The 26,060-nt window shown below is 32.2% G+C and overlaps 1 protein-coding gene across 2 annotated transcripts; it reads left to right on the forward strand.

Moving 5' to 3' along the window:
* The first annotated feature begins 3,291 nt into the window (after positions 1 to 3,291).
* Positions 3,292 to 16,725, forward strand: LOC114179077 (two-pore potassium channel 3-like). Of its 2 annotated transcripts, none has more exons than XM_028065285.1 (2): positions 3,292 to 4,706; positions 13,137 to 14,006. In XM_028065285.1, the coding sequence occupies exons 1-2, from the start codon at positions 3,577 to 3,579 to the stop codon at positions 13,210 to 13,212; spliced, it is 1,206 nt and encodes a 401-aa protein (XP_027921086.1). In that variant the 5' UTR covers positions 3,292 to 3,576; the 3' UTR covers positions 13,213 to 14,006. The 2 variants fall into 2 exon arrangements, with proteins under 2 accessions (XP_027921086.1, XP_027921085.1); XM_028065284.1 differs by lacking the exon at positions 13,137 to 14,006 and adding an exon at positions 16,030 to 16,725 and having other exon boundaries at positions 3,301 to 4,706.
* The last annotated feature ends 9,335 nt before the right edge of the window (positions 16,726 to 26,060 follow it).

Genomic DNA, 26,060 nt, shown 5'->3' on the forward strand with positions numbered 1-26,060 from the left:
TTTTAACGATGGTTCTCAATAGAATCGTCATCGCATGTCTTGATATAACTTTTAACAATAGTTCCCTAGTAAACCATCATTAAAAAAATTCACAATAATTACAATATTTTCACTACGTTTTTTTTTATGACGATGTTTCTATAAGTGCAACTAAAAGAAAAAGTTATCTATAAAAACAAGTAGACAAAGGTTTGTATAAAGCTTAAATGAAACATTGAGTAATTTTTCAAATCATGCAATTAGATGCTTAAAGGGGTTGATTAAAGGTTTCATAAAAGCATTCAAATTTTTTTTCCAAAACATGTTTAGAAATGGATAAGAGAAACATTGTTTAAGTAATATGATGAGACATTAAACACTTTTGGTTTATAACTAGTCCACCCATAACTTCTGTGACATTTAGTTTTCTAGTCTAAATTTCAAAGAGTTTCACTAAAATATTTATAAGTATTTTTCATTATCATTTTTTACTTACATGATTACATAACGCCTTTCTAAACTATACATCAATAAAGTTATTTTATACATGGTTTCGTGTTCAATTGAGTGGATATGAAATAAAATAACCATTTTTCACACAAGTGTGAAATATGTACAGTGAAATCATACTATTTTGTAAGTCGTCTAATAAATGATTTTTCTTAAGAACTAAAAGCTTTTAAATGATGAAATAATAAGAGCTTATGCACGTAAATGATTTTTTCGTGAATGTTTCATAAGATCTTCATGTGCATGACAAAATTATATTTATAAATATCACAAAAGATCTATTATTATGACCCAATGTTTTGGTCCACATGACATCAATTGTCTCTTGGTAGAGGTTAGGTGAACCAAGTCACAATCGAATTGTGGTGTTTGAACTATTACATTCATAAGTAAAAAGAATTGCGTCCTAATTATGAGTTGTAACTTTTGACCTAATGGTAAACACTTGATCTAACAATTGGTTTCAAAATCATTATCTTTGGTTGTTGGTTAATTGTCCATGAAGGGCAACTTACGTCTATTTAGACTATAAATAATCTTATTCACATTCAATAAACTTATTAAATATACCAAAATTTGATATTATTACTAAAACTCAGAATAATTTGTTAACAATTGTGAAATTTATATCTAATTGTCTATTCTTAATAAGTTTCGCATCTTAATATACTAATTTACATAAATTTCAAACTTTTGATAAAATATATTTTGAATAAATTTTGAACTTATAATACATTTATATTTGCCGATAAACTATTTTAATAACAATTTTTTACTTTCAATTATTACACTTTATGTATTATGTCTATTACTATATATATATAATTACTTTTAATCAAATATAACGTAAAAATGTCATACATGTACGCAAATATCTTACTTTTATTGTATTGACGGTTAAAGAAGAATATACTATAAAAGTTATAATATTAAGTAAAATGTTAAAATAATAAATTAGTTTATAAATATATATTTATAACTATGTACAGATATATTATGTATCTTGTTTCTTGTTTTTTCAATTATAACTTCTTCATAACTACTTTTTATTTAATTTTAGAAAATTATTCTTAATATAAAAATTATTTTTCAGTTTTATAATTTTAGTAACTACTTTTTTTATTCAAATAATTATTTATTATAAGAAAATAATTATTTTTTTATCATTATAATAGATATTTTTTCTAAATTTAAATAATTACTTATAATAAAAAAAATTTACACAATATAACTTATAATATTTTTTATTTCGATAACTAAAATTTATTTTATTTTTAATTATATCTATAACTATATATACTTTTTGTTTATTAATTTTATCCTTTTACTTATTATTTCTAATTTTAAATAATTTTTATAAATATTTATAAAATGGATAGCATATTTATAAACAATATGGTTATGAAAATAAACAGTATATATATAAAATATAAAAATAAAATTATTGTGTATCACTATTAACATTTTATGTCTTAAAAAAGGTAAAATTAAATTAGTCATAAAATTAATAAAATTGTTTCTAACGAGTGATGAAAAATAAATAAAATTATATATATATATATATATATATATATATATATATATATGGGTGGACCTTGGTGCGCATTATTTATTTTTATTTTTTATAGGTTAGTAATTAAAATTTATAATTTTCAATAAATATAATTTAATTATAGGTAAAATTTAGTTATTTAATTAATTTAATAAGGATAAAAATATTTATCATCTTTTTTACTAACTCATTTATTATTGATTAATTATTTCATAACTAAATTTTTAATATAATATTCAATAGAAAATTAATTTAAAAATTTAACTTTAGAGTTTTATTATTAATACTCTTAATTATTCAAATTTAAGAAATTTATTAATCATATTTAAACTATAATAATCTTTGACAAAAATAAGAAGTACATTTTACTTAAACAAAATATTTATTTTTTGTTAAGCAAGATTATGAAATAAAATAGAAGATAAATTTTTTGTACATAATATAATTATTTACATTGAGAAAAAAAAATACAATTGAAAATTTATCACTATTAGAGTTCTTCATATTTCATGAAATTTTTTTTTCAAGAAAAGATTCTTTTTTACCACTTTTAGTTTTAATTGAACGCTAATTCTTTCATGAATAATTATTTCTTACAAAATTATAAAATTTGTAAATATTTTTTACGAATTTAAATCAAAACTAACAGACAATATATCTTTTTAATAGTGTATATTTTAGCTTAATCATTGATGAGTTGAATAATTTTAAAATATAAAAAAAATCTATTAAATATATCTGATTTATTTTATAGTTATAATTAAATTATATATTTATTTTTATTGTACTAATGATAAAATATATAAGTTTTAAAATATTATTTTGACTCTCCATATGAATTCTTACCTAAAAGTTTAATAAATAGTTAAAAAATAAAATACAAAAATTAGAACATTTATTCTTTTTCAAAAAAACGTTATAGATTGGTAAAGTAAATAATATTAATGAAGTTAAACATAATTTTTAGGTAATAAAAACCCAATATATTAATGAGGTCAAACATGTGTTTTTTATTAGGAAAATATTAAAAATTATGAAATGTCAATTGAGTGTCGAAGAAAAAAGTTATGAATAAGGCAATAATTTGATGTATTTATTAATTTTTGAGAGAAGATAATCTCGTTAAAAAAAAAAAGGAAAAAGATTTGGGCAACTTGCCACCAAGAAGCGCGTGAGTGTAGCATCTACCATGGGAACGAGTGGTACCCAAATCAATGAATCACAGAAAACATGTTTTGTCACCTCCCACGTCAACACCGTCCTTATTCTTGTACCCATGTTATGTTATGTTATGTACTGCAAATGCAATGCAAACCTCTCTCTCTTTTCTCTATCTGTTATAACTTCCATCCTCCCCCCTTTGCTCATCAAAAACTCTTAACACAACAAAGACTCTCTTTTGCATTTTCACAACCAATTTAGCTTCATTCTCAAACCCACCCTTCTCTGCAAAACTCTTCCTTTCTCCAAAGCCACCGTCTTTTCCTGGGTTCAATCGTTTATCTTTTTCTGAACCCGGAAAATCGCATACCCTTATGGAAAAGGAACCTCTACTCCCATATTTCAGCCCCAGAAAGAAGCCCCTGGCATTGTCACCACTACGTCCCTTGCCAGAGCACGAAGACATGGTTCATCCAATGACCCCCATGGAATTCAAGGACCGTCTCATCTTTGGACCTGTTTGTGCTACCCCAAGGGACCCTACACCTTTGGCTGATGCCTTAACACTCCCCCACAATTCCCCAAAATGTTCCTCTTCTACCTCGCAGGACTGTGCATCGCCTTCACGGTTTGATTCTCAGTCGCAACAACCATCCTCTTGGCTCCTTGACCCCAATTACTCCTGCCGGAAAACAAACCTTCACCGCTCCAAAACCGCGCCGGCCATGGCGGTGATCAGCGATTTCAACCCCCAATCCTCTGTGCCAAGGCCGCAATTTGGCAGCCAGAGTGTTGTGCGCCAGGGTGTGATTCTTCTTGCTCTTTATTTGGCATTAGGGGTTGTCATTTATTGGTTCAATCGTAATAATTTCTCAGCTTCCGAGACTCATCCTGTAGTTGATGCATTGTATTTTTGTATAGTCACAATGTGCACAATAGGATATGGTGACATCACTCCGAATAGCACAGCCACTAAACTTTTCTCTATATTGTTTGTATTGGTGGGGTTTGGATTTATAGACATATTGCTGAGTGGGATGGTTAGCTATGTGCTTGATTTGCAGGAGAGTCATATGTTGACAGCAGTGAAGGGGAGGAGGGGTGAGAAGGATGGAAAGTCTTATATAATTGATGTGAAGAAAGGGAGGATGAGGATCCGTTTGAAGGTAGCGTTGGCGTTGGGAGTTGTGGTGATTTGTATTGGGGTAGGTGTGGGGGTTATGCATTTTGTGGAGAAGCTTGGATGGTTGGACTCTTTTTATCTTTCAGTTATGTCGGTTACTACGGTCGGGTATGGAGACCATGCTTTCAAGACCATGCATGGCCGGATCTTTGCTGCAATTTGGTTGCTCGTGTCAACTCTTGCCGTGGCTCGAGCGTTCCTCTATTTGGCTGAGGCAAGAGTGGATAAGCGGCACAGGATGATGGCGAAGTGGATTCTTGGTCAGGATATGACTGTTTCTGAGTTTCTTGCTGCAGACATAGACAACAATGGCTTTGTGAGGTATGGACTGATTCATTTCGATCTCATAAAAATTCACTGATTTTTGGCATTGATTGATGTTCTTGTTCATCAAAGTAGAGCACATAAATGTATTTACCACCTACAAGCCCCTCACCCATGCATCATGAACCACTTTTTGAATTATGAATTCAGAATCCGATTAAATCCCTACAGATATCACCCAACTAAATTTCAGTTCTTTGACTTACTTTGTTTCTATTTTCTCACTGCTTTCTTACAGTGATTGTAGTAGAGTTGAGCCTCAATAATGTAATGATTTATTGGCTCTTTGTGATTTTCTTTTATTGATTATAAACATTTGTATCTAAAACCACCAGTTGGCCTAAAGCCGTATATGGTTCTTTGGTAAATTGGACAGCTTGCATGCCATCAGAAACTTTGTCTGAAAAAGTGAAACTTGAAAAGGTAAATGGTGGGTTCAACCATAAGAATGACAAAAGGGAAAGTAAAAAAATGGGATGTTGATGGAGTTGATCAAACATATCCTTTGCCTAGACTTGCTACCAGATATTCAATAATTCTTAGTGTTAGATAATTCTCTAGAATTAGTTCCCCTATCATATTCTTTTTAATCGTGATTTATTTTCATAATTGGCTAAGATTATCATTATATATCAGGGCTATGCTATAGGTTTCATGAACATATTAAATATATCAAATGCATTGTAATACATATTATTTGGTCTCATCATGAGATTAGAGTGGCACCATTCTCCATGATCTGTCCTGTCACTGCTTTGCTATTGAGCGCCCTAAAAGTTGGAGTTATATTTTAATTTCATGATTATCCTTACAAATTAATCGTCTTTTTGTGTTATTTTAACCCTTTAATGTCTTTTTTCGTTTTAACACCCTTGCACCATGTTATTCCTTCCTGCTAGTCCAGGTTTCTTCTGATTGTGTTTTTCATTCCAATGTCTCCTTCTCCATCCTAGCTTTCAGCATGCATTTTATCAGCGTGTTTCAGGAATGTTTCTGACTACTGTGTGCTCCTTCTAGTAGTTCTTGACAATCTATTTCATGGGTTTCTTCCATCACTGTGACATCACGGGCATGCACTAACACCCATGTTTCTCTTCAGACTTTTATCTCGTCCTCCACTCATTTTTTTCATGAGTTTTGGTAGAATTATTTATTCTGTTAATCTCTTTTATAGATTTCTACTACAGTGATATCTTCAGGATGACATCCCCGTTTGTCTTTGGTTCTTGTCTCACCTGACATTAACTTTTGTGACATGTTTCAAATAATCTCCAGTCATCTTTGCCAATCCTCCACAGTCATGCCTGACTCACCCAAGTTCAAACCACAACTTTTCAGTAATTTTTGTCATTATTAACTAAGTTGTTGGCATTTACTTCAGTAATATAAAATACGATGTAATTGTTGGGAATGCATTGTAAATTGTAGAGAATGCTCGCCATGTAGTGGTGCAAAGTATGCATTCATTATTTAGTTCTAGTTCAATTTTTTGTACATGGTTTTACTTCTTATGTTGTATTTGGATGAGATAATTTAGAAGGATAATCCATTTATTTGAATAATTTAAAAGTCTTTACAATAAAATGACTTTTGATAAAGTAATTACAAAGAAATTGAAATTTAAGAAAATTTGGAAGGTCTAGCCAATTCAGCATAGGCTGAAGGTCGAGTTGACTCGGCATAGGCCTAAGGTAGAGCCGATACCGCCTGAGCAGAAGGTCAAACCGATTTGGCTGGGGACGAAGGACAACCCGAGTTGGCTATGGACAAAGGTCAAGATGAGTTCGCCATGCCAAAGATCAAGACAACTAGACCCGAGCCAAACATAGAGATGGGTTACCACAAGCCGAAGGTCGAGATGAGTTAGTCAGGTCAAAGGTCGAGTTGGCCCAAGCCTACGGTTGAGACGAGTTGGTCAGAGCGAAGGTTGAGACGAGTTGACATAGGCCAAAGGTCAAGCCGATTTGGCACAGGCCAAAGGTCAAGCCAATTCGACACAGGTCGAAGGTTGAGCCGATTTTGGACGAACCAAAAGTTTATCCGATTCCTACTAGGATGAATGACGAGCTGAGTCGATTGTGGCTGAAGGTTGAGATGAGTCGTTCAGGCCAAAGGTTGTGATGGGTCAGAAGGTCATGATGGGTTAGCACGGGCCAAAGATCGAGATGGGTCAGCACGAGTCGAAGGTAGAGACGGGTTGGCACGGGCCAAAGGTTGAGATGGGCCGAAAGCCAAAGGTCGAGACGGGTCGGCATAAGCTAAAGGTTGAGATGAGGCGATTCGGTCTGAACCAAAGGTTGAGGCCGGTTGATTGAATCGAAGGTCAAGATGATTCAACATAGGCTGAAGGTTGAGCCGATTCGACATAGGCTGAAGGCTGAGCCGATTTGACATAGGTCGAAGATTGAGCCAATTTGTCCTAGGATGAATGACAAACCAAGTAGGTCATGGCCAAAGGTTGAGACGAGTCAGCTGGGCTGAAGGTCGACATGAGTCGGTCGGTCTGAAGGTCAAGACAAGTCGACACGAATATGGGTTTTGGACAAGTCGATCCAGGCCGAAGATTGAGACAAGTTGGCCCCAGTCGAAGGTTGAGACGAGTCAGCTTAGACCGAATGTTGAGTTAAGTCAACTCAGGCTTAAGTGTAAAGTCGAATTATCCAAATATTTTTAAGACAAAAATTTGCCTTAAAAGAGAAATTAAATTTCTTCATCCAAACAAGAAAATCGAAATTTAAGATATTTCAATTACTCCATCCAAACAAACTATTTATGAAATGAAGAAAATTCAATTGTAAGTAATAAACTATTTATGAAATGAAGAAAATTCAATTGTAAGTAATTCAATTGCAATGTATTTCAATTTCTTGGAATTATTAAAATTCCTTATCCAAATTCAATGTTAGGCTTCTTCTTGTTGCAAACATCAAATTAAAAAAACTAGACAATAAGATTCTCTACCAAGTAGTGTATTTTTTATTGGGCTGTTACAATAGTTAGCATGCTCAACACAGTAATCTACATCAGTGTTTCCATTTGTGTCTATGTGATGTTTTCCTCATTATGTTATATTATATTGAGCTTAAGCTTTAGAACCGGATGGCTATACTGTCCATTATTCACAGTCGGTTCTTGTGTTTTTTTCGAATGGGAGTAGAGCTTTATGTTGTATTCTATCGCCTCTTCTCAAAATGTTGTTGTTGCATCATTCTGGCTTCAGTTGTATCTTGAATATAAATCAAACTAATTCAAGCAAAACTGACATCTCTAGTTGTAGTAGACAACGAGGACACCTGTGGGGGGAAAATCCAAAGATTTGTACCTTATTTTAAACTTTTTTTGGGTGTGAAGGAAGGAGTAGTCTCCACTTAGGGATTGGTGGCTAGGCTTTTACCATAAGGTGCTTATAGTGGATTTTGAAACCTTGCACTGCAGTAATGTCCTTCCACATGGAGTTAAGGGTCCATTTGGTTCAAGAAAACTAATTTTGTTTTCATTTTCTATTTTCGCTATATCTTATTTCAAAAGTTTGAATATGAAAATGTGAAAACAAAAAATGAAAACAAGAAAGAATAGAAAGTTATTTTGCTCTCGTATGTGAACTTTTGAAAATAGAAAACACCAATAAAACTAGTTAACATTTTTCTAATTAATTGTGATTACAAAATACATTTTCTCAAACCAAATGGTCCCCAGTTTTCCAACTGAGCCACATCTTGTGGTTTGCTATATTTGAAACATGTCCATTCTATACATCTAGCTCAATCATTGATACCTGCATATTGCTCATGAAGACATGAAAGATTTCATGTTAATAATGAGGAATTAACTTATAGTAGTTAAAGAACAAAGGATGTGATAACATGAAGAATATGGGCAGAAACTGTGTTCATTCACCTTCTTGTTGTTTGTTGAACTTTAAAGTAGTACTTGATGAAGGATTATCTTGTTCCTTTTTAAGATTATTGAATATGGTGTGAGTTGATTAAGAAAGCTAAGTGAAATCCCCACTGGACATTAAGATAGCAAGCTATCTAGATGTGAAGGTTTTTTTCACAAAGTTCAAGAGAAGAAGATGATGGATTGATTCAAAACAAAAAGGAAATGGAAAGCACATAAACCATAGAAAACCAAGAACAAATTAAAGGAAGAAGAAAACATAAAATGGAAAGGAAAGAAATGGTAAAAATGTGAGAAGCACGCCACTACAAGGCTAGGCTAGAAGCCATGGCAACCTTGAAGATGAGTGGGTGTGTGCCGCCACTTGCTATGCAAGATAAGGCTTAAAAGTATTCACTCCCTAGGGAGGAAACTCTCACAAATGGTTGAGACACAAGAGTGTTTTTACTTCAAAATGTTCAACCCTTTTACATGTCTAGGAGCACCCCTTATATAGAAGAGTTTAGGGGCCTCTAAGCAAATAAAAGATACCTAAGGATGTCTCTACAAAAACCTAACCCTAGCTTCTAGAAACTAGGTCAAATAAGGTTACAAAAAATGAGAGACAAAAGAGCTAACTATGGTGTGTGCAAGGCTAATTTCGTTCTAGCACAAAAGGAGACAAAGAATATGTCTCATATGTCTCCAAAATGTGGCCAAAGTGTGCAAACAACAAAGGAGACCAAAGGTACATAGGTACACTTGTTTTATGCCTTTTACTTTATGCTTTATGCCTTTGCTTTACTCTCTCCTTCACATCATTTATGCTCCCCAATCACCATGCGCCACCTAGCATGGCTTTCTTACTCCTAATTAACCTACAAAGCAAATAAACATAGATTAGCATGTTGGCTTAAGTCAAGTCAACTATAGTCAACAAGTCAAACCTAGTCAAAGGTCAACAAGTCAACTAAAGTTGATTCAACTAAGTCAACTTAGGGAATCAAAAATAACAAACACAAATGAAAGGGATGAAGGATTAATGAACTTCCTTTCTAAACATGCTTAGTCTTCTTAAGCATGTGCCTTCATCCTTGGTTGGGGTCAATCCTTCATCAGTACTCAATGACCATGATAGAACTTTTGACAGTAATGGCAAGAAGGGTCAATCTTTACTTGAATAACAGGGAAGATCTCCCTTTGTGACTGATACCAGGTCCAAGTATGTTGAGAGGTCTTCTTTGTGAATGATATACACTCCAGATATTTTGACAGGTCTTTGGACCACTCCTCACTATTTTATAATTCTGAAGAAGTTCCCTCACAGCATCCCATCCCAACGCTTTTCACCTTGTCCTTAAGGGGAAATTAGAGGAGTTGTTTTGAGAGGAAGAATCTGTGGTAGTTTGTTTATAAAAGATTAGTAACATAGACTAAGAAGTTACTAATATTCTATTAAACCGCTTCATATAAAAAGCATAAATCATATTAGATTACGATCCATTATTTTATGAGCATAACAACATTAATTGAAATTAAAAGCAGAACCATAACAGTCTAACAAACAAATTAAAAAAATTCTTACAAAATGGGAAACAAACTATGTTTGTCAAAAAACTTTTATGGGCACGAGTTCATAAAATCTTCTCCTTGCCTAAATAGCGGCTTTGGTTCTGCAATAAATTAGCTTGACTTCTCCTTCTCTTTGCACGTCTCTTAAGAAAAACAACTTAATCTTAAAATGCTTAGTCGTGTCATGGAAAAGGGATTTTAAGAAAGTTGAATTTAAGCCTAACTCAATCTTGCAAAACAAACTAGTAAGTTGAGGTTTGCATCCACTTATATAGTATAATTTGACCATAACTCTTTGATGTGTGATCTCCAAAACACTTCCTTATGCCGAGTATGAGATTATATTTGTGGGTTTTGCTGAGACGAACAAACTTGACTAGGATAAGCTATGAATGACTTTGATACCATGGCATGTATATTGAAGGTGTCATTTGCATATTCTTTCTCGTTATATGATTTTATTGCGCACAACCTACAACTACTTTGATCTTGCACAAATGCTTCATGTTTTCAAAATAAGTAAGCAACCTTGGTTTTGGATTTAAAGAGAAAAAATCCAACAAAATTTGGTATAATCATTAATAAGTGTAATATAATATTTATTACCATATAGAGATGATAGTCTCTAAGATCCTCCAACATCTGGATGTACTAGTTGCAACTTGTGTCTTGCACCCCACGATGTTGAGGAAATGGTCTTCTAATTAGCTTGCCATATTTACAAGCAACCCTCTTGTCATCAAGTATTGTCACACCTTTAACCAAGGCATGTTTTTGCATGTATAACAATCCATCAAGATGAAAATGCTCGAGTCTCTTGTGTCATTATTCAACATTGTTGGCTGTGCTTAAAAAAGCAATCTAGTCCTCCATCTGATTTAGAGCATAACTTCTCATTTTCACCTAAATACATTTTTGTTTTGCTTTTTTCGCCTCTGATCAACCACTGATTGTTTTTAAATATGGCTTTATTGCTGCTTTTCACAAGTTGTGCAAGACTAAGGAAATTTTGGTCAATATCAGACATATATATAACATAAAACATTATATATTTATTTCAAACCTGTCTAGCTATCAATAGCAATGGTCCCTTTTCCCTTGACGGATGAAATCACCAATGCCAATTTTTACTTTGAAAATGACTATTTTATTAAGCTCTTTAAAATGCTTCTTGTCAATTGGTCATATGGTCTATGCAACTACTATTTGTTAGGCATGAGTCACTAGAATTGTTGGTTTTGCTAAACATGTTATGGCAATTTGGCAAAAAGTTGCTCATCTTTTTGTTCCTCCATAGTCACCTTATCTCCTCTTTTATAGACTTGTACATTTGCTCTATATGTCTTATATTGCCACCTTTTCTGCATTTGACATTTGGCCTCCACCAACACCTTTTTTGAGGATGATTTAATTTTTGACAATGTGGACAAGGAGGAAAAGTCTCTTCTTGCTGCTTGTTGGGGCCTTTTTGATTTTTTGTTCTTCCATTTGCTATTTTTCTTTTGGTCTTTCAAACGTCTTGAGTTTTGTGCTTTTATTTGAAAAACACCTTGTACTATACTATCTCCTCCTGTCTCATCGTTCTTCTTTGCTCCTATGCCTGTAAAACTTTTATGAATTCTGCAAGGGCAATGGTTGGCAGATCTTTTGACCCCTCTAAAGCGGATATCTTCAATTCATATTTTCCTTAAAAGTGTCAAGAATTTTTTGTACAGTTCTTTCATCTGGAAAGTCCTTACCAAGAAGTTGCACTTTGTTTGCTATGCTTAGGAGTCTGTCAGCATAGCGTTTGATGGAATCTGTATCTTTCATGCTATGCACCTTGGATTTTTTGATCAAGTTGAGAGCTTCCATGCTTTTGGTTCTTTCACAATCATGATTTTTTTTGTTTGAGGTACTCCCAAATGGCTTTTGAGATTTCAAGTTCATAATTCTTCTAGATTTTGTTTTTGACTTAGCTTTAGCCTTTCTTGTCTTCATCTCTACGAGTCTTCATTTGAGCTAGGGTGGGAATTTTAGGTACCCCAGAAACATCATAGTGGTCTTCTAATGCCTCCAAGGATCTAATGCTTCAAGATGAACAATCATCTTTGCAGTCCATAATTTGTACTCACCATCAGAAGTAGGTGCGCTGGTTGTGTGTGCTATATCTCCTTCCATTGTTGCTTTTCATAGATTCCTCAAGATACCAATTTGTAGTATTTGGTTTATAAAAATAGGAAAAAGAAAAGGAGTGACAGAGACTGGGAAGTTACTAATATGCTCTATATAAAGAGCATAAGTTATATCAGATTACAACCCCTTATTTTATGGGCATATCAATATTAATTGAAATTAAAAACAGAACCATAAAAGTCTAACATTTTAAATGTAAACAACTTAAAGAAATTCTTACAGAGTACAATCTGTCAAACAACTTTTATAGGCATATGTTCAACAAAATCTTCCACTGGATGATGAGGGCGTTTACTGCTCCTTGATCGCCATACCTAAATGTTAACATACCTTTTGGTTGGGGTTGTAATCCCCATTACTCAGTTAGGACTGGTTAGAGAGGTTGTGGCACTGTTGATGCTGCCAATGCCTTCTTTAGTGAGAATGCATGGAAAATTGGATGGATGCAAGCATGTTTTTGTAAGTCTAGCTTGTATAATACCTTGAAACAAACTATCCTTTTTTATTTCAATTTGGATTGATGTTAGCTTCCTTCTAAATGTACTTTCAAACTAAAAGATACAGAGATCATCCTTCTTCAGATGTACGTTTGACATCCAAATGTACTTTTAAACTTTTCTCCAAACATACACTTCTTTTGAGAAGAATATTACAACGCTAGAATAGTATATATGGAAATTCTGCAACAGCAGGTTGATGTCTTTGTTAAAGCCCGGTGAAGTCACAAAGCCAGGCTTGTGTCTTTGAAAAGCTATGGGGCTTTGAAATCTCTAATCTCATTGTGCGCAAATTCTTTCTTAGGGAAGATTTGGATGGAGGTCATGGGTCAACAAGTAGAGAGAATATTGAAACAATGATGTCACAAATGGCAAAATAGAGTTCTGAACTAACTGGAATGACAGCATGGCAGTGAGAGATTGGCAATGGTGACCAGACAGAATAAACAGGAACTCAGAGATAAATACAGTTGTTATGATATGCTGGAGATGTCATAGTGGTAGAAGAAACTGATGATAGAGATGGTTGCAACAAAGAACACGACCAAGGAGTACTAGAAGGAAGACACAATAGCTGGAAAATTGTTTTAAACATGCTGGAAAATTGCACAATGTAGGCTAAGATAGAGAAAAGGACTGCGGAATGAAGAAGGCAGCTAGAAGAGAGCTGAACACCCCGAAAGGAATATATAACAAAGCTAAATGTCAAAATGCGTTGGAGGGTTGACAACATGAAATATGGTTAATTTGAAGTAAGAATTATGAAATTAAAGTAGAATAATAAAATGTAAACTTTTAGGAGTTCCTGCTGCAAAAATATTGACCAAAAATGTCACAGGGTGATACCACTGTAATTCCTCTTTGAAATTAGGTGTTGATAGTATATCTAGTGTTAGGCTATTCTTTGTACCAGTCTTACTCTTTTAACTAGTTTGTTAAGCTGACTCACACAACATCTTATAAAAGTTAGTTAGCCAACTGTCATCTTGTAAGAAAAGCTGCAGTCTGTTGTTGAACAGTTAGATCTTATCTGGCTAGGTTGCAGCTCAAGCTAACCAGCTTTCACTATGTAAGAGCTTGAAAAAAGTATATAAGAGGACAATCCTCGTGTTATAAGCGGATTTTGTGAAGTAGAGCTAAACTCATTCAAATTATTGTAGATGGTGATATATCATAAAATATTATCTCCTATTCATATTTCGAACTACATTAAGAACAAATCACGATTATATAAGAAAACATGGTAATTAATCGGTGAATAATGAGGAAATGGGGAAACTGATGATAGAGGGTAGTCTAAAATATGCTGAGATAATTTTGAATATTTCCATATGTTATAACAAAAGCATAGCATTTTCATTTTAGAAAAATTCAAGTATTGCAATTTATATAGTTAGTTGTATCTGCTGACCAAAATAAATATATATATAGTTAGTTGTATCTAGTGAAGTAAGACATATGAGTACTGTATTCCAAAACACATGAGCCATAAATGACACCAAAATAGGATATTCCCTGGATTCACATTTAGTAATTTTGTGTATTGTTGTACTTTTCCCTTTTTAGAGTATCTTGCCTTCATAACAACATCAATGTTACACTGTAATGTGATGATTTGTGCCTACGCAAACCATTGACCTCTAATTCATTCGTTTTTCTTACAGTTTTTCTCAATCTCTCTCTATTTAGATCTACTCTCATCAACAGGGCTTATGTATAAGTCTTCTCATGTATAGTGAGAATGCATTCTTTTATAATCTTGTCATGTCTAAGATATTCACTCATCTGATTCAACTTTCTCTTCTCTGTAATATGGAGATTATTCTCTTATTAACTTTTCGGCTCAACACTTAGTTCTATACATCATGCACATCATATAGCTACAGGATTTTTTCCCCTCAATCTTGAGTGATACTTTTGTTTTTTGTCATACGTTAAGTGGACTCCTCCTTCAATCCTATGGTATACATCACCTTCCATTTTTCCATCCTTTTGTATGATGGAGCCAAGATACTTAAACTGTGTGACTTGTGGTAAGGGCATGGTTTCCGATTTTCTCCAAGTTGTAATGTGTGTCTCATATTAAACATACATGTGTTTCCATAACTTATGTCTGCAGCTGCATCTTTGATGTTCCCATTTATTTCCTTTCTCAGTTCTTTGACTAGGACTATGTCATCTCCACAAAACATCTATCATGGCATAGACTCTTGGATATGCTTAGTAAACACATCTAAGTCGAAGGTGAACAGATAGGGCTCAAAGTTTACCTTTGAGACAAACTTATACGAAAATTTGTTGTGAACTCACCTTTTATCTTCACAGTTGTCATGATAGGCATTATGTACTCCTTTTTTCTTTAGGCCTTCCACTCCACATAGCCTCTCTTGGAAGTAGGAACAGTATATATGCCTTCCAAATCAACTAAAAATCATATATAGGTCTCTTTGATTCCTTTGACATCACTTCATCAACTGTTGTCCTAGTATATTGTTTCCATTGTTGACATCATTTAGATTTTCAATGTCAGTCTTTTGTATTAATCTTTGCACAATTACCCTCTTCCGTAGCATTGTAGTATGTTTATAATCTTAATTCTTCCTTTAATTCGAAGAAATTTGTATATCTCCTTTGTTCTTGTATATGTGGATTAAAGTGCTTCGCACATGTAGCATTTTACAGGCCATAGTCTTGTTAGAAAACTGTAACCCAACTAATGCATTTCTCTTCTGGACCCCTTCATCTGGGCTTCACAAGATAATATATATTCAATTAATTGATTTATTTTTATAATGAATTGTGCTTTTCTTTTCTTAACTGCATTATCTATGGATTTTCATCTAATGTTTCTCCCCATAATGGTTGAGACTGGTATATAATTTTGAAATATTGTCTGCATGCAGATTCTTTCAATTGTTTCTCGTAGTTATGGACATATCTTTCTCTGTTATTGTGAATTGTTGACAAATACATACAGTAATCTTCTAATAGTTTCAATGTCTCATTTTTTAACAATCTCCAAATGTCAAATTTGTATTTTTATTTTTCCTTTTCTTCGGGTCCCATCATTCTTTTCTCTTTAGTGTTATAATGTTCTTTGTCTTTTATCCTGGCAAGAAGTCTTTGCTAATTGATCAAATTTTGCAACTTAAACATTTTTGTGGTTTTACTGAATATACTAAGTTTTGGACATGCAGTAAATCAGAATATGTCATATACAAGCTCAAGGAGATGGGAAAAGTATCTGAGAAGGACGTCATGCAGGTTAGTGAGAAGTTTGATAGACTAGATGCTGGCAACTGCGGAAAAATAACCCTTGCTGATCTTATGGAGCCTCATAGTTGATGAGCTCATTGTGAATATTGAAGGGGCAAGTAGAGAAGGGAGTGTAAGATTCTCAAGTTGATGGGAACTTTCTTGTTTTGGGTGGTTGGGAGGGGATATCAGGTTTTCAAGATGCAAGGTGATTTTCCTCTACCCCTTTGTCATGATCATTAACTCATGACATATACCATGGAGGCTGATGAATTTCTGGGTTCTTTTGCCTGAGTTTCACAAATTATTTAGTGGGTGGTAAGGTGCTAACCTTGCCAAAATTCGGGTATAACCAATCACAGATTCTCACATTGATGAAATGGCTTGTGATAATGGAAGGGATCATTTAGATTGGTTTAAAGTATTAATCTGTACATAATTCTTTTGAGAATGAATTTCATTGATTCATTAGCATCTTATTTGCTCTGGGTTAGTCGTCTCTTGATTAATTGCACAATCTATTTGGAACTTCTTGGTGAGTTTCATGTATTATTTTTGCCAAGATGATTCGATTAGCTCGGTGTAATAAACTATGTGTAATATTTAAGTTCTTTATTACACATACTTATATTCACCTATGTCATTGGACAATAGTTCCAGTTCATGTGTTTTTAGATGTTGCAGATTGCAGTGCCATGTTTAACATGCATGGCACGTACAACATAGATAGTCTTGAAATGGCATAGTACCTGGTATTTGACTCCTTTAAAGTAAAAAAAACCACACTTTAGGAAATAGATAAACTGCAATAATAACCACTGATTGTAAAATCAACTGTTTGATTAGCACGTGTGTACTTTGTCATTAAAATTCAGCTTTTCTTTTTTCTAATTGGGGGAGGGGGGAAAGGGTAGTTGAATCCTACATACTGCAAGTTGTTCTGATTCCATCTCTTCTGAATTAAGGTATGCTACTTCACCCTCATGGTTGGAAAATTATATTATTATTATTATTATCATAATAAAAATAAGGAGGAGGATAAATCAAGTTATTTAAAAAATAAACATCATACTTGTTTAAATAGTTAGCTTAAAAGAAAATAGAAGTGAATATTTTAAAGTTACTTTTGGAGTAAGTAGATTTTTCTATTATTATTATTATTGAATAATTATTATAAATATGTAATAATATTTCTCTGCATATTTCTTTAATATTATAATTAGCTGAAATTTATTAAAAGAAATATAAAACGATGTAAATCTCACTTTCAATTTAGTTTTACTCATAGTTTTGTGATTTTTAACAAGTTTTAAGCAAAACCAGAGAATGTGTTAAAAAGAACAAGTTGTTGAATAAGGAAGCCTGCAGTGTCAAAATTCAAGATCTCTAAATTTGGCAACTTCTGCAATCTCTTGAAAGGGTAACCATGTTCTCGGTGATATAACTCGATTGTCCATTGTGATATGGCATAACTGTTGTATAAAATACACAAACCTCAATGCTAAGTGTGAAACCTGCAAAAATGTGTCAAGATTTTACCTTGACCTATGGTAAACTGGTCCTGAAATCTGCAGAAGGAAGCTATAACTTGTCTAGACTGTTAAAATGTTGATGAAATAACGAATTACCTTACAATTTCATGTCCTCTTCCGTTGTCATTCATTCACCCATGTTCACACCGTGCAACTGCATTATTGAGCTGACAAAGACAGTTATATTTATAGGCTCATAAATCACTACAAAACTTAACATGTAGACTAATTTTGTATTACCCTGACACTGAACCTCTATGGGAATTAGGTGCTCCTCTAACAATATTATTCATTTGTGGCGATGCTCCAAGACTGCTCTGAAAAGCCTGACATCTTTGACAAAGTTTTGTAGTTTCCTAATTAATTTCAAACTTTTGACTTTGTCCAACCCTCTTCTTTTGTGCAAACTCATGTGTAAACCCTATCAAGTTCTGAATGCATTTGTGGTGTGTTTGATGGAAGAAGTAAGCCACCATACAAAAAGGAAAATGACAAACAACAAATAGTGTGTGTGCAAAGCAAAGAGAACCATTATTTGAGGCCTTTTCAGTACTTTGAGTCTTTCTTTGACCGCTCAGAAACTTAAAAGCGTTTACACATGGTAAACTCACCCCCTTGTACCATTCTTTGATCCATGTAAAATGTTTGACAAACTTAAGTTGTCTTTGGCAATTGGAAGAGGTTGAGTTAGAACAAGCAGAGAAGTCAGAGATTGTATATTCTTAACTGATGTGAAGTGCATGTGAATGTAACTGTTTGTTTGGAATTAGGTGAGCATAGTCATGAATCATTTTGCACTTTGGAATATCATATAGCTTATAGACTATACCTTTTGGTTTTTCATAATATGAAAAGGGGTTCATTCAGTACTATATATAACTGATAAAAAGAAAGAATTAGGTATGTGGGGGTTGATTTTGTTCTTAAAAGGCTGCTTCCATTATGCTTTCTTTTACCCTTTGCTGTTTCTTAATTTATTTATCTCTTTTAAGGCATAATCATTATTATTTGTGTCATTATCTTGGAATAACAAACAAAAGACTAATGATGGCGTGTGACAGAGTGAGAAACAGTCAAACACATTTTCTAGAAGTAGTCTAGCTCAGAGTCTGGTCTCTTGTGTGTGCTTTCTTTATGTTAATCATATGAGGCTAACCCCTTTGTGGTCTTGATGAGGAATTCAATAATATGCATTGTTGAAATGTAAAGTTTATGCAATTATGTTAGATATCTCTTCTGACTTGGTAAAAGATTGCAAATTCCAAGGCTTCTTTTGGGTTTGGAACAATATCATCAAACTAATTTTTCAATTGCCATAATCATGCTTTGTCACTGTGCACTCAAAGTTTGCCACTCAAGTTTTAAAACTGTTCAATTCAACCTTGCTCTGCTCAAGGATGAAACCAGCAAATGATTTTGGTGAAAGAAAAGAAAAGCAAATCACAATTGATACTAACATTAAGGAAGAATTCAATTCTCACATCTGAAAGTGTTTGTGATATGTGGTTACATTTTTAGTCTCTCTCATAAGACTGTGTTAAACGAATTTAGATTTTCTGTTAAATTTTTCTATACTGTTTTTAAAATATGTTCATAAATGTTGATTTTGATATTTTAAAATATATAATTTTTTTAATATATCAACATCATTTTATTTTTAGTGTTCAACATTAGATAATACTAAAAAACTCAACAAAAAATCTGAAGTCGTTGATCAAGTGATTGAAAGAATATGAGAAAGTGTGAGTAGAACATTTAAAAACAAAAAGGGGTAAAAAACAATAGAGGCAGAAACTGGGCATGACCATGTCAAATTACCCTTAATTATTATATTATTGACAATGAAGAAGAGAAGTATTAATTTAGTAGAGAAGACTAGTTTTGCTCAACTTTATGTTTTACTAGTAAATAAGTTGGTGGGTCATGGTAGAATCAATTCACGCTTTAAATTATTGATATAATAAAGTAGAAAAGAGGAAAGTGTTAGTAGTTAGAACAGTAAAATTAATCCTTAATTTGTGAAGAATCAACCAAAAGAGAGGAACCTTTCACACTAAAGGACTGAACTCACCTTCAAAACTGAAGAATAAATAAATATTAGAACTCCAACTTAAAATATGTTTTGTGAAAATGTGACATAAAAAGATATTGGAAAATGAGACCAAGTTGGAACATTCCATGTGGCTAAGATGATTGGTGAAATGCTGACTTTTGATTCCAAGTCAATAGAAATAAATAATTGATTAAGGAAATGTAAATTGAGTTGAAGGCCGAAAAGTGCTTTTTGATGTTGATTGATTTGCTTCCTCATGTTAAACTTATGCTGCAAGACATGGCATGGCACCACTAATTGAACTTGTGTTTGTCAAGGAATTGGTGGAACTGCTATTAATTAATTAAAACAACTTCTTTTACAAGTTATATTTAGTGCATTTCCTCTTACAATCTCACCATATTTTTTATTTCTTTTTTTTTTATTTACTTCTTTTCATCTATTCATGTTACAAATAATAATGAGTTCCACTATAATCATTTTTCACTTTTCCAATTATGATGTGATGTTCTCATGTGAGCTACTAATAATACATGTACATAAAAGGAATTTATATAAGTTAAAAATGTATAAACTCAAATTTTCATTATCTTGGGTAGTTTGTCCGAGCTTTGAAATATATTAAATTTTCCTTCCTCCTAAACTTGGAATAGAAAAAAGAAAAGAAAAAATCCTACTAATATAAATATGACAAAGATTTGGTTTAATTAATTGCTGACCATTTTCTATTGGGTTTTATTGATTTAATTATTTTTTGTTTATGACTTTTATTTAATTTTGTTTATTTGCTTGAAGCAGGATTCCGGTCAAGTGACGGTATGATTAACAGAAATTTGAAATCGGGTTAATATTTGTTTAAATATAAAACTGAAATTAATCTTTCTAATTTAAGAGGGCTGAAAATGCAAATCCTCTATTATAGGATGAATCTTTACAATTTGGTAGAGATTGAAATAGTAGTGTCAAAAACTATAAAATTAAAGCTTATATAAAAAAATAAAGTAGGAAAATTAAGATCCCAATGTGTTGTAAACACCAAAAATCTTTTTTAATTCCATTTTATCAAATTCAACTTCAAGTAACTCGATAAAAATTGATTCGTTTTATTATATGCGAAAAGAAAAACTTCATTTTATTCTATAGAGATATGTCGAGAGGAATTTAATGTTTCAAAACATAATATTTACCTAGTCACAATGTTAAATATACATAAATCTTATCTTTCGTAATAAATTTTATAAGGTTGAATTAAACTTAAAATTTATTTTTTAAAATAAAATTAAAGTTTTCCAAAATTTATCTTAGTGAGATTTGTTAATTATTATGTTTTGTTGTAAATTTAAAGTTTGCTTTCTTAATAAATTTTTTAGAACATAATTTGATTTGAAGGAGAGGTCTAACCATTTTCATTTGAGTTGAAACATTTGTCTCTCTTGCTTAAAAAACATGAAGGAATGAGTTTGGAAATTTACAATAGTATGTTTAGATGAGATAATTGAAGAGAGTAATTCATTTGCTTAGAAAAATTGAAATTCTTCCAAGAAAAATTATATGTTTGGATGACAAAATTAAAAGCAAATTGAAATTGAGAAATTTTAAGAAGGTATTTAAAATAATTAAAACAATAGAATTTGAAATTCACTCAAAGTATAAGGAAATTGGAATTCTCCAAGTTGTGAAATTGCTCATTGCTTATGACAAAAAAAATCCACGAATACAAAAAGTCGGGTCAGACAGAAGGTCGAGATGACTCGGATCGGGCTGAAGGACAAGCTGAGCCGACTCGGAAATAAGGTTGAGCTGAGCCGACCTAGGCCGAAGGGCGATACGAGCCTATTCAGGCAGAAGGTCAAGTCGAGGGTTGAAGATCGAGACGAGCCTACCGCATACTGAAGGTTGAGCCGAGTTGGGCCTAGGTCGAAGGTCGTGTAAAGTTGATCTGATCCGAAGGTCGAGCCGAGTTAGACTAAGGTCGAAGGTCAAGTAGGAGCCAACCCAATCCAAAGGTCGAGGCAAGATGGCTTTGAGCCTAGTTGACTCGGGTTGAAGGTCGAGTTGGGTCGGCCTTGGCCAAATCTCGAGTCGAGTTGGCACTTGCCAAAGGTTGAGGCAAGATGACTCTGAACCAAGTCGGTTTGGGTTGAAGGTCGAGCGTAATAGCCCATGACACAAGTTGAGCCGAGTCAGGTCGGACCAAAGGTCGAGTCGAGTTGGCTTGGGTCAAAGTTCGTGCTGAGTCGGCCCAGACCAAAGGTTTAAATGAGATGGTGTGAGTTGAGTCGACCTTGGTCGAAGTTTGGGCTAGGTCATCCCTGACCGAAGGTCGAGTTGAGTCGGGCTAGATATAAGGTTTAAACCAATCTACCCTAATTGAAGGTTGAGTCGAGTTAACTCAGTAGAATCAGTTCGAATTGGTTAAGGTCAAATTGATTCAAATTGTGTCAAAATTGAATGTACTTGAATCGACCTAAGTCGAACCAGTTGAGGTCAAGCTAACTTAAATTAAACTCAAATGTAAAGTTGAGTTCGCCGTAAAATAAAAATTAAATTGCTTTATTCAAATAAACAAAAATTTAAATGTAAGATATTTCAGTTACTTCATTAAAACTAATTATTTAACTGATGAAAATAATTCTATTACTATGTATTTTAATTTCTTAAAATTATTGAAATCTAAGGTAAGTGATGTAGAACTCCTTGAACCAGTTGCTAGTGTTGAGAAAGAAGAATTTTGACACTGAAAAAAAGTGTAACACCGCTAAAGCAAGCAAGAATAATTCTGAGTTATTTTTATTTTTTAACGATACATAAAAAAAAAAACCTCAACCTTTTTCGGTTATGGCAACCTCTATGAGAAATTATGATGATAGTCTAACATCCAATGTTATATAATAAGATAATTATCAGATGATCAAGCTATGATAATGACAATGATTGTTAAATAATTAAGATAATTTACAAATTGAACGTAGTCACTAAATAATGTTATCTGTTGTGATGAAAATAAATTTGATTTCTAGTTTATACCTATATATATATATATATATATGAAAGAAAAGTTATGTTAAAAGAAGATATTCCTTTAAGTGAACATGGGTATTTCAAAAAAGACAAAGTTATAACCCGTGATAATAAGTAACATTCTGAATGTTAACATAATAATATTGAACTCAAATTACTTTTTTAATTTTAAAACTTAACAATTAAAATTGTTGATATATAATTGTTTTTAGTGAAAATTGTTTGGATTCTATTAAATATATGCGGACTCTTCACTCAGATTTTTAAAAATATCAAATCGATTGAAATGAAAATGAATAAAAGTAGCTTAGACCGGTAGAAAATAGATCAATTTCAATACTATAATCAGCTTATAAGAAAAACTGTTTACCTTATGTTCGAATGAGATTGACGATTTTTTGAATAAATATAGAATTAAAGTTTATACATATTTTACATTTAAATAATAAAAAAAATGTAAATAAGAAGAAATAAATTACTAAAGTGTGAGCTTTAGTGAGGTGCCACATGTATTAATTGTTTTATACTCCATCTAATTCTTGTGTATGTTTCTTTTATTTAATTTATCATTCTCTTTTAATGGAACAATGTTGTTCTCGAGACTAAACTTGAGTATTTGTATAAATATTATATTAATATTTAGTTTAAAATTGACTTTTTTTATTAGATATTTCTAGAATTATTTTCAAACTATTTAAATTGCTGAATTTTATTTAAATTAATTAATTTTAATTTTATAAAAAACATGTATTAATATTATATTAGTTTTATATTCTTATTCCTCTGAAACTCAAATTTATTTAATAAATATAGTAATATTTATACGATAAATAATAGAGTAACACCGAACCTAAAATAAAATAAAATATAACATAAATATTTGTCTGATTTAAAAATAATAAAATTGAAAATGAAATAATTTAAAAAATTAATTTTTATTATATAATTTAAAGAAATAAATTTGGTTGGAGGAACCATTAACATATAAGGTCCATTGTTTCTCTTGTGGCGTTTATTGGAGGTTGTTGACGAAGCCTATAAAACATTGGGTTTTGATTGGTCCGTACGGTTTATTGAATTCGGATAACTCTCCAATCTATGTCGACACCCATCCAGCTAAATCTGGTTTCTGAAGGATTATCTAAATAGGGTAGTCTATCTTTACAATGATTTGGTGGTTCTGGAAATAGGGTCGGAGCCTTCTTACCGCATTTACAAAGGTAGTGCTAATTTTTCAACCATTTGGTATTTGGTTTCTGGGTTTTGTAATGATCGACTGACGAAGAATACTGGATATTGAACATTAGTTGATTCTTGGACCAAGGCGGCACTAACCATTCCTTCCGTGGCCGTGATGTATACTAGTAGTGGAAGATTTACGTTTGGTTTTTGCAGGATTAGAAGGGATGCCAGGATTTTCTTAAGGTCTTGGAATATATGTTCACATTTTTCATTCCTAGTATAGTACATCAGTCCCCTAGTTTTTGGCACAAAAACATTTGGCATGACGTATCTTGCCAAAGACTAGGAGATTGATGTACTATACTAGGCGGCTAAGACCGATATGGTTAACTACCCGGTCCCTGCTGCCAACTTATAGTACTAGTATAAAGGAATATTGGTTAACTATGCAAAATAGATTATGCATACATAATGGCCAAGGCTGCATACAAGCAAAGGCCGCCGACTCCCAACTTAGGAAATAATATTTAAACTCACTGAATCAAATCATAAGTCTAGAACTTGGGTCTTAGTCAGGCCCATACAAGCCCAAAAGAGGCCCAACAAGCTCAGTAAAGGCCCAGTTCATGAATGAGGTAAACTGTGATTAATGCTCTATAAATATAAGTGGACTCCAACAATTAAAGATATGCAATTCATTAATTCCCTAATATGTGATTTGACTTTTGAGAGTTTTTGCTGACTTGATCGTCAAAGTCTTTTTCGCAGGTAACCCCAAAAAACGTTCAATTCGCCAATATTACAAGAAGACACATCCAGGCCGAGAAGTAGAGGAGTAGCCATCTTAGGAAGTCACAGATTGGTAAGATGTGATTTGTGTTCCCTAATACTTTATTATTGTTTCCGTAGGAACCAAATCCATTAAAATAAATCCATTAAAGTGAACACGTTAATTAATTACTTGCAAATTCATCTTCTTGTACAATACATTACCAAAAGTGAACCTATCCTTAATGATGTACCACGTATATTATACTTTGCTCATAATCAAATGACAATATTATCACATATTAATATAATATTATAGATATTTAAAAAATACATACATAACGTCTATACATAACGTCTATGTTTACTGAGTATTATAATTTCTTTTATAAAATGAAATTTTATTTATAAATTATAGCCAATATGCAAGTTTATCCCATCTTTAATTAATATTGAATCTCTAAAAGTATTTATCTATATCAACTATATAAATTTAAACGGACAAAGTTTTTTTTTTTTGGTAAAATATATTTAAGAAATGAAGAGCCATGAGATCCAACATAGCCTTAAATCCATAATTTATTTTATTTGAATTTGTATGGTTTAACACTTTGAACGACAAGACATTATTGTGACTATATTTGGTGAGTTGAATATGAATGTACTTATAAAAAATTGTATGATATGATTAACGATTGATAGTACTTTCCACCAAGAAGGGTGTTAAGATAGCTTTTTCAAAACGTTTTCTGTTAATGTGATCATTACGCTATTTTGCGTGACAAACACTTCTTCCTACTTCTTCATGTAAATCTTATAAATGCATTTTAATTATACACTCACCTACCTCTACATCATTAATTATCTACACTAAAAAATATCTCCTAAATATGGTACTTCTACCTTTAGAATAAAATAAAGCACGATCCTATATAACCATAATTTTCACAATCATCTAATCATATATAATAAGTTTATTATTACCAGTACGTTAAATAGTTCTATATTACTTAAAAATTAAGATTAATTTAAATATGTATATTTTTATGAATTTAAAAACAATGTCATTTAAACATAAATTTGTGATAAAGTTTGAATTTTAAAATAGACAATATTTCACTTAGTGATTAATATTCCAATAATATGATTAATATTTAAATATTTTATTAATTAACATTTGCCGAATCGGATTATATGACTCACTTTCTTAAATAAACGATCGTTCTTGGACTTTATAAAAATAAAACTGTGTCTGTAACATAATTTTACCTATGTCAGTAATTTTTTAATTATCTGTTTTGGCAATACAAAAATTTAGAGATGTTGTTAGGTTTCTGTCACCTTTGATAATATTATTATCTTTATATTCAAGAAATTTTTCATGAACTAAATTGTCATATTTCCTTCTCAGGAAAAA

This window comes from Vigna unguiculata, chromosome 3 (genome assembly GCF_004118075.2).
Source record: "Vigna unguiculata cultivar IT97K-499-35 chromosome 3, ASM411807v1, whole genome shotgun sequence".
In the NCBI taxonomy this organism is placed as follows: Eukaryota; Viridiplantae; Streptophyta; class Magnoliopsida; order Fabales; family Fabaceae; genus Vigna; species Vigna unguiculata.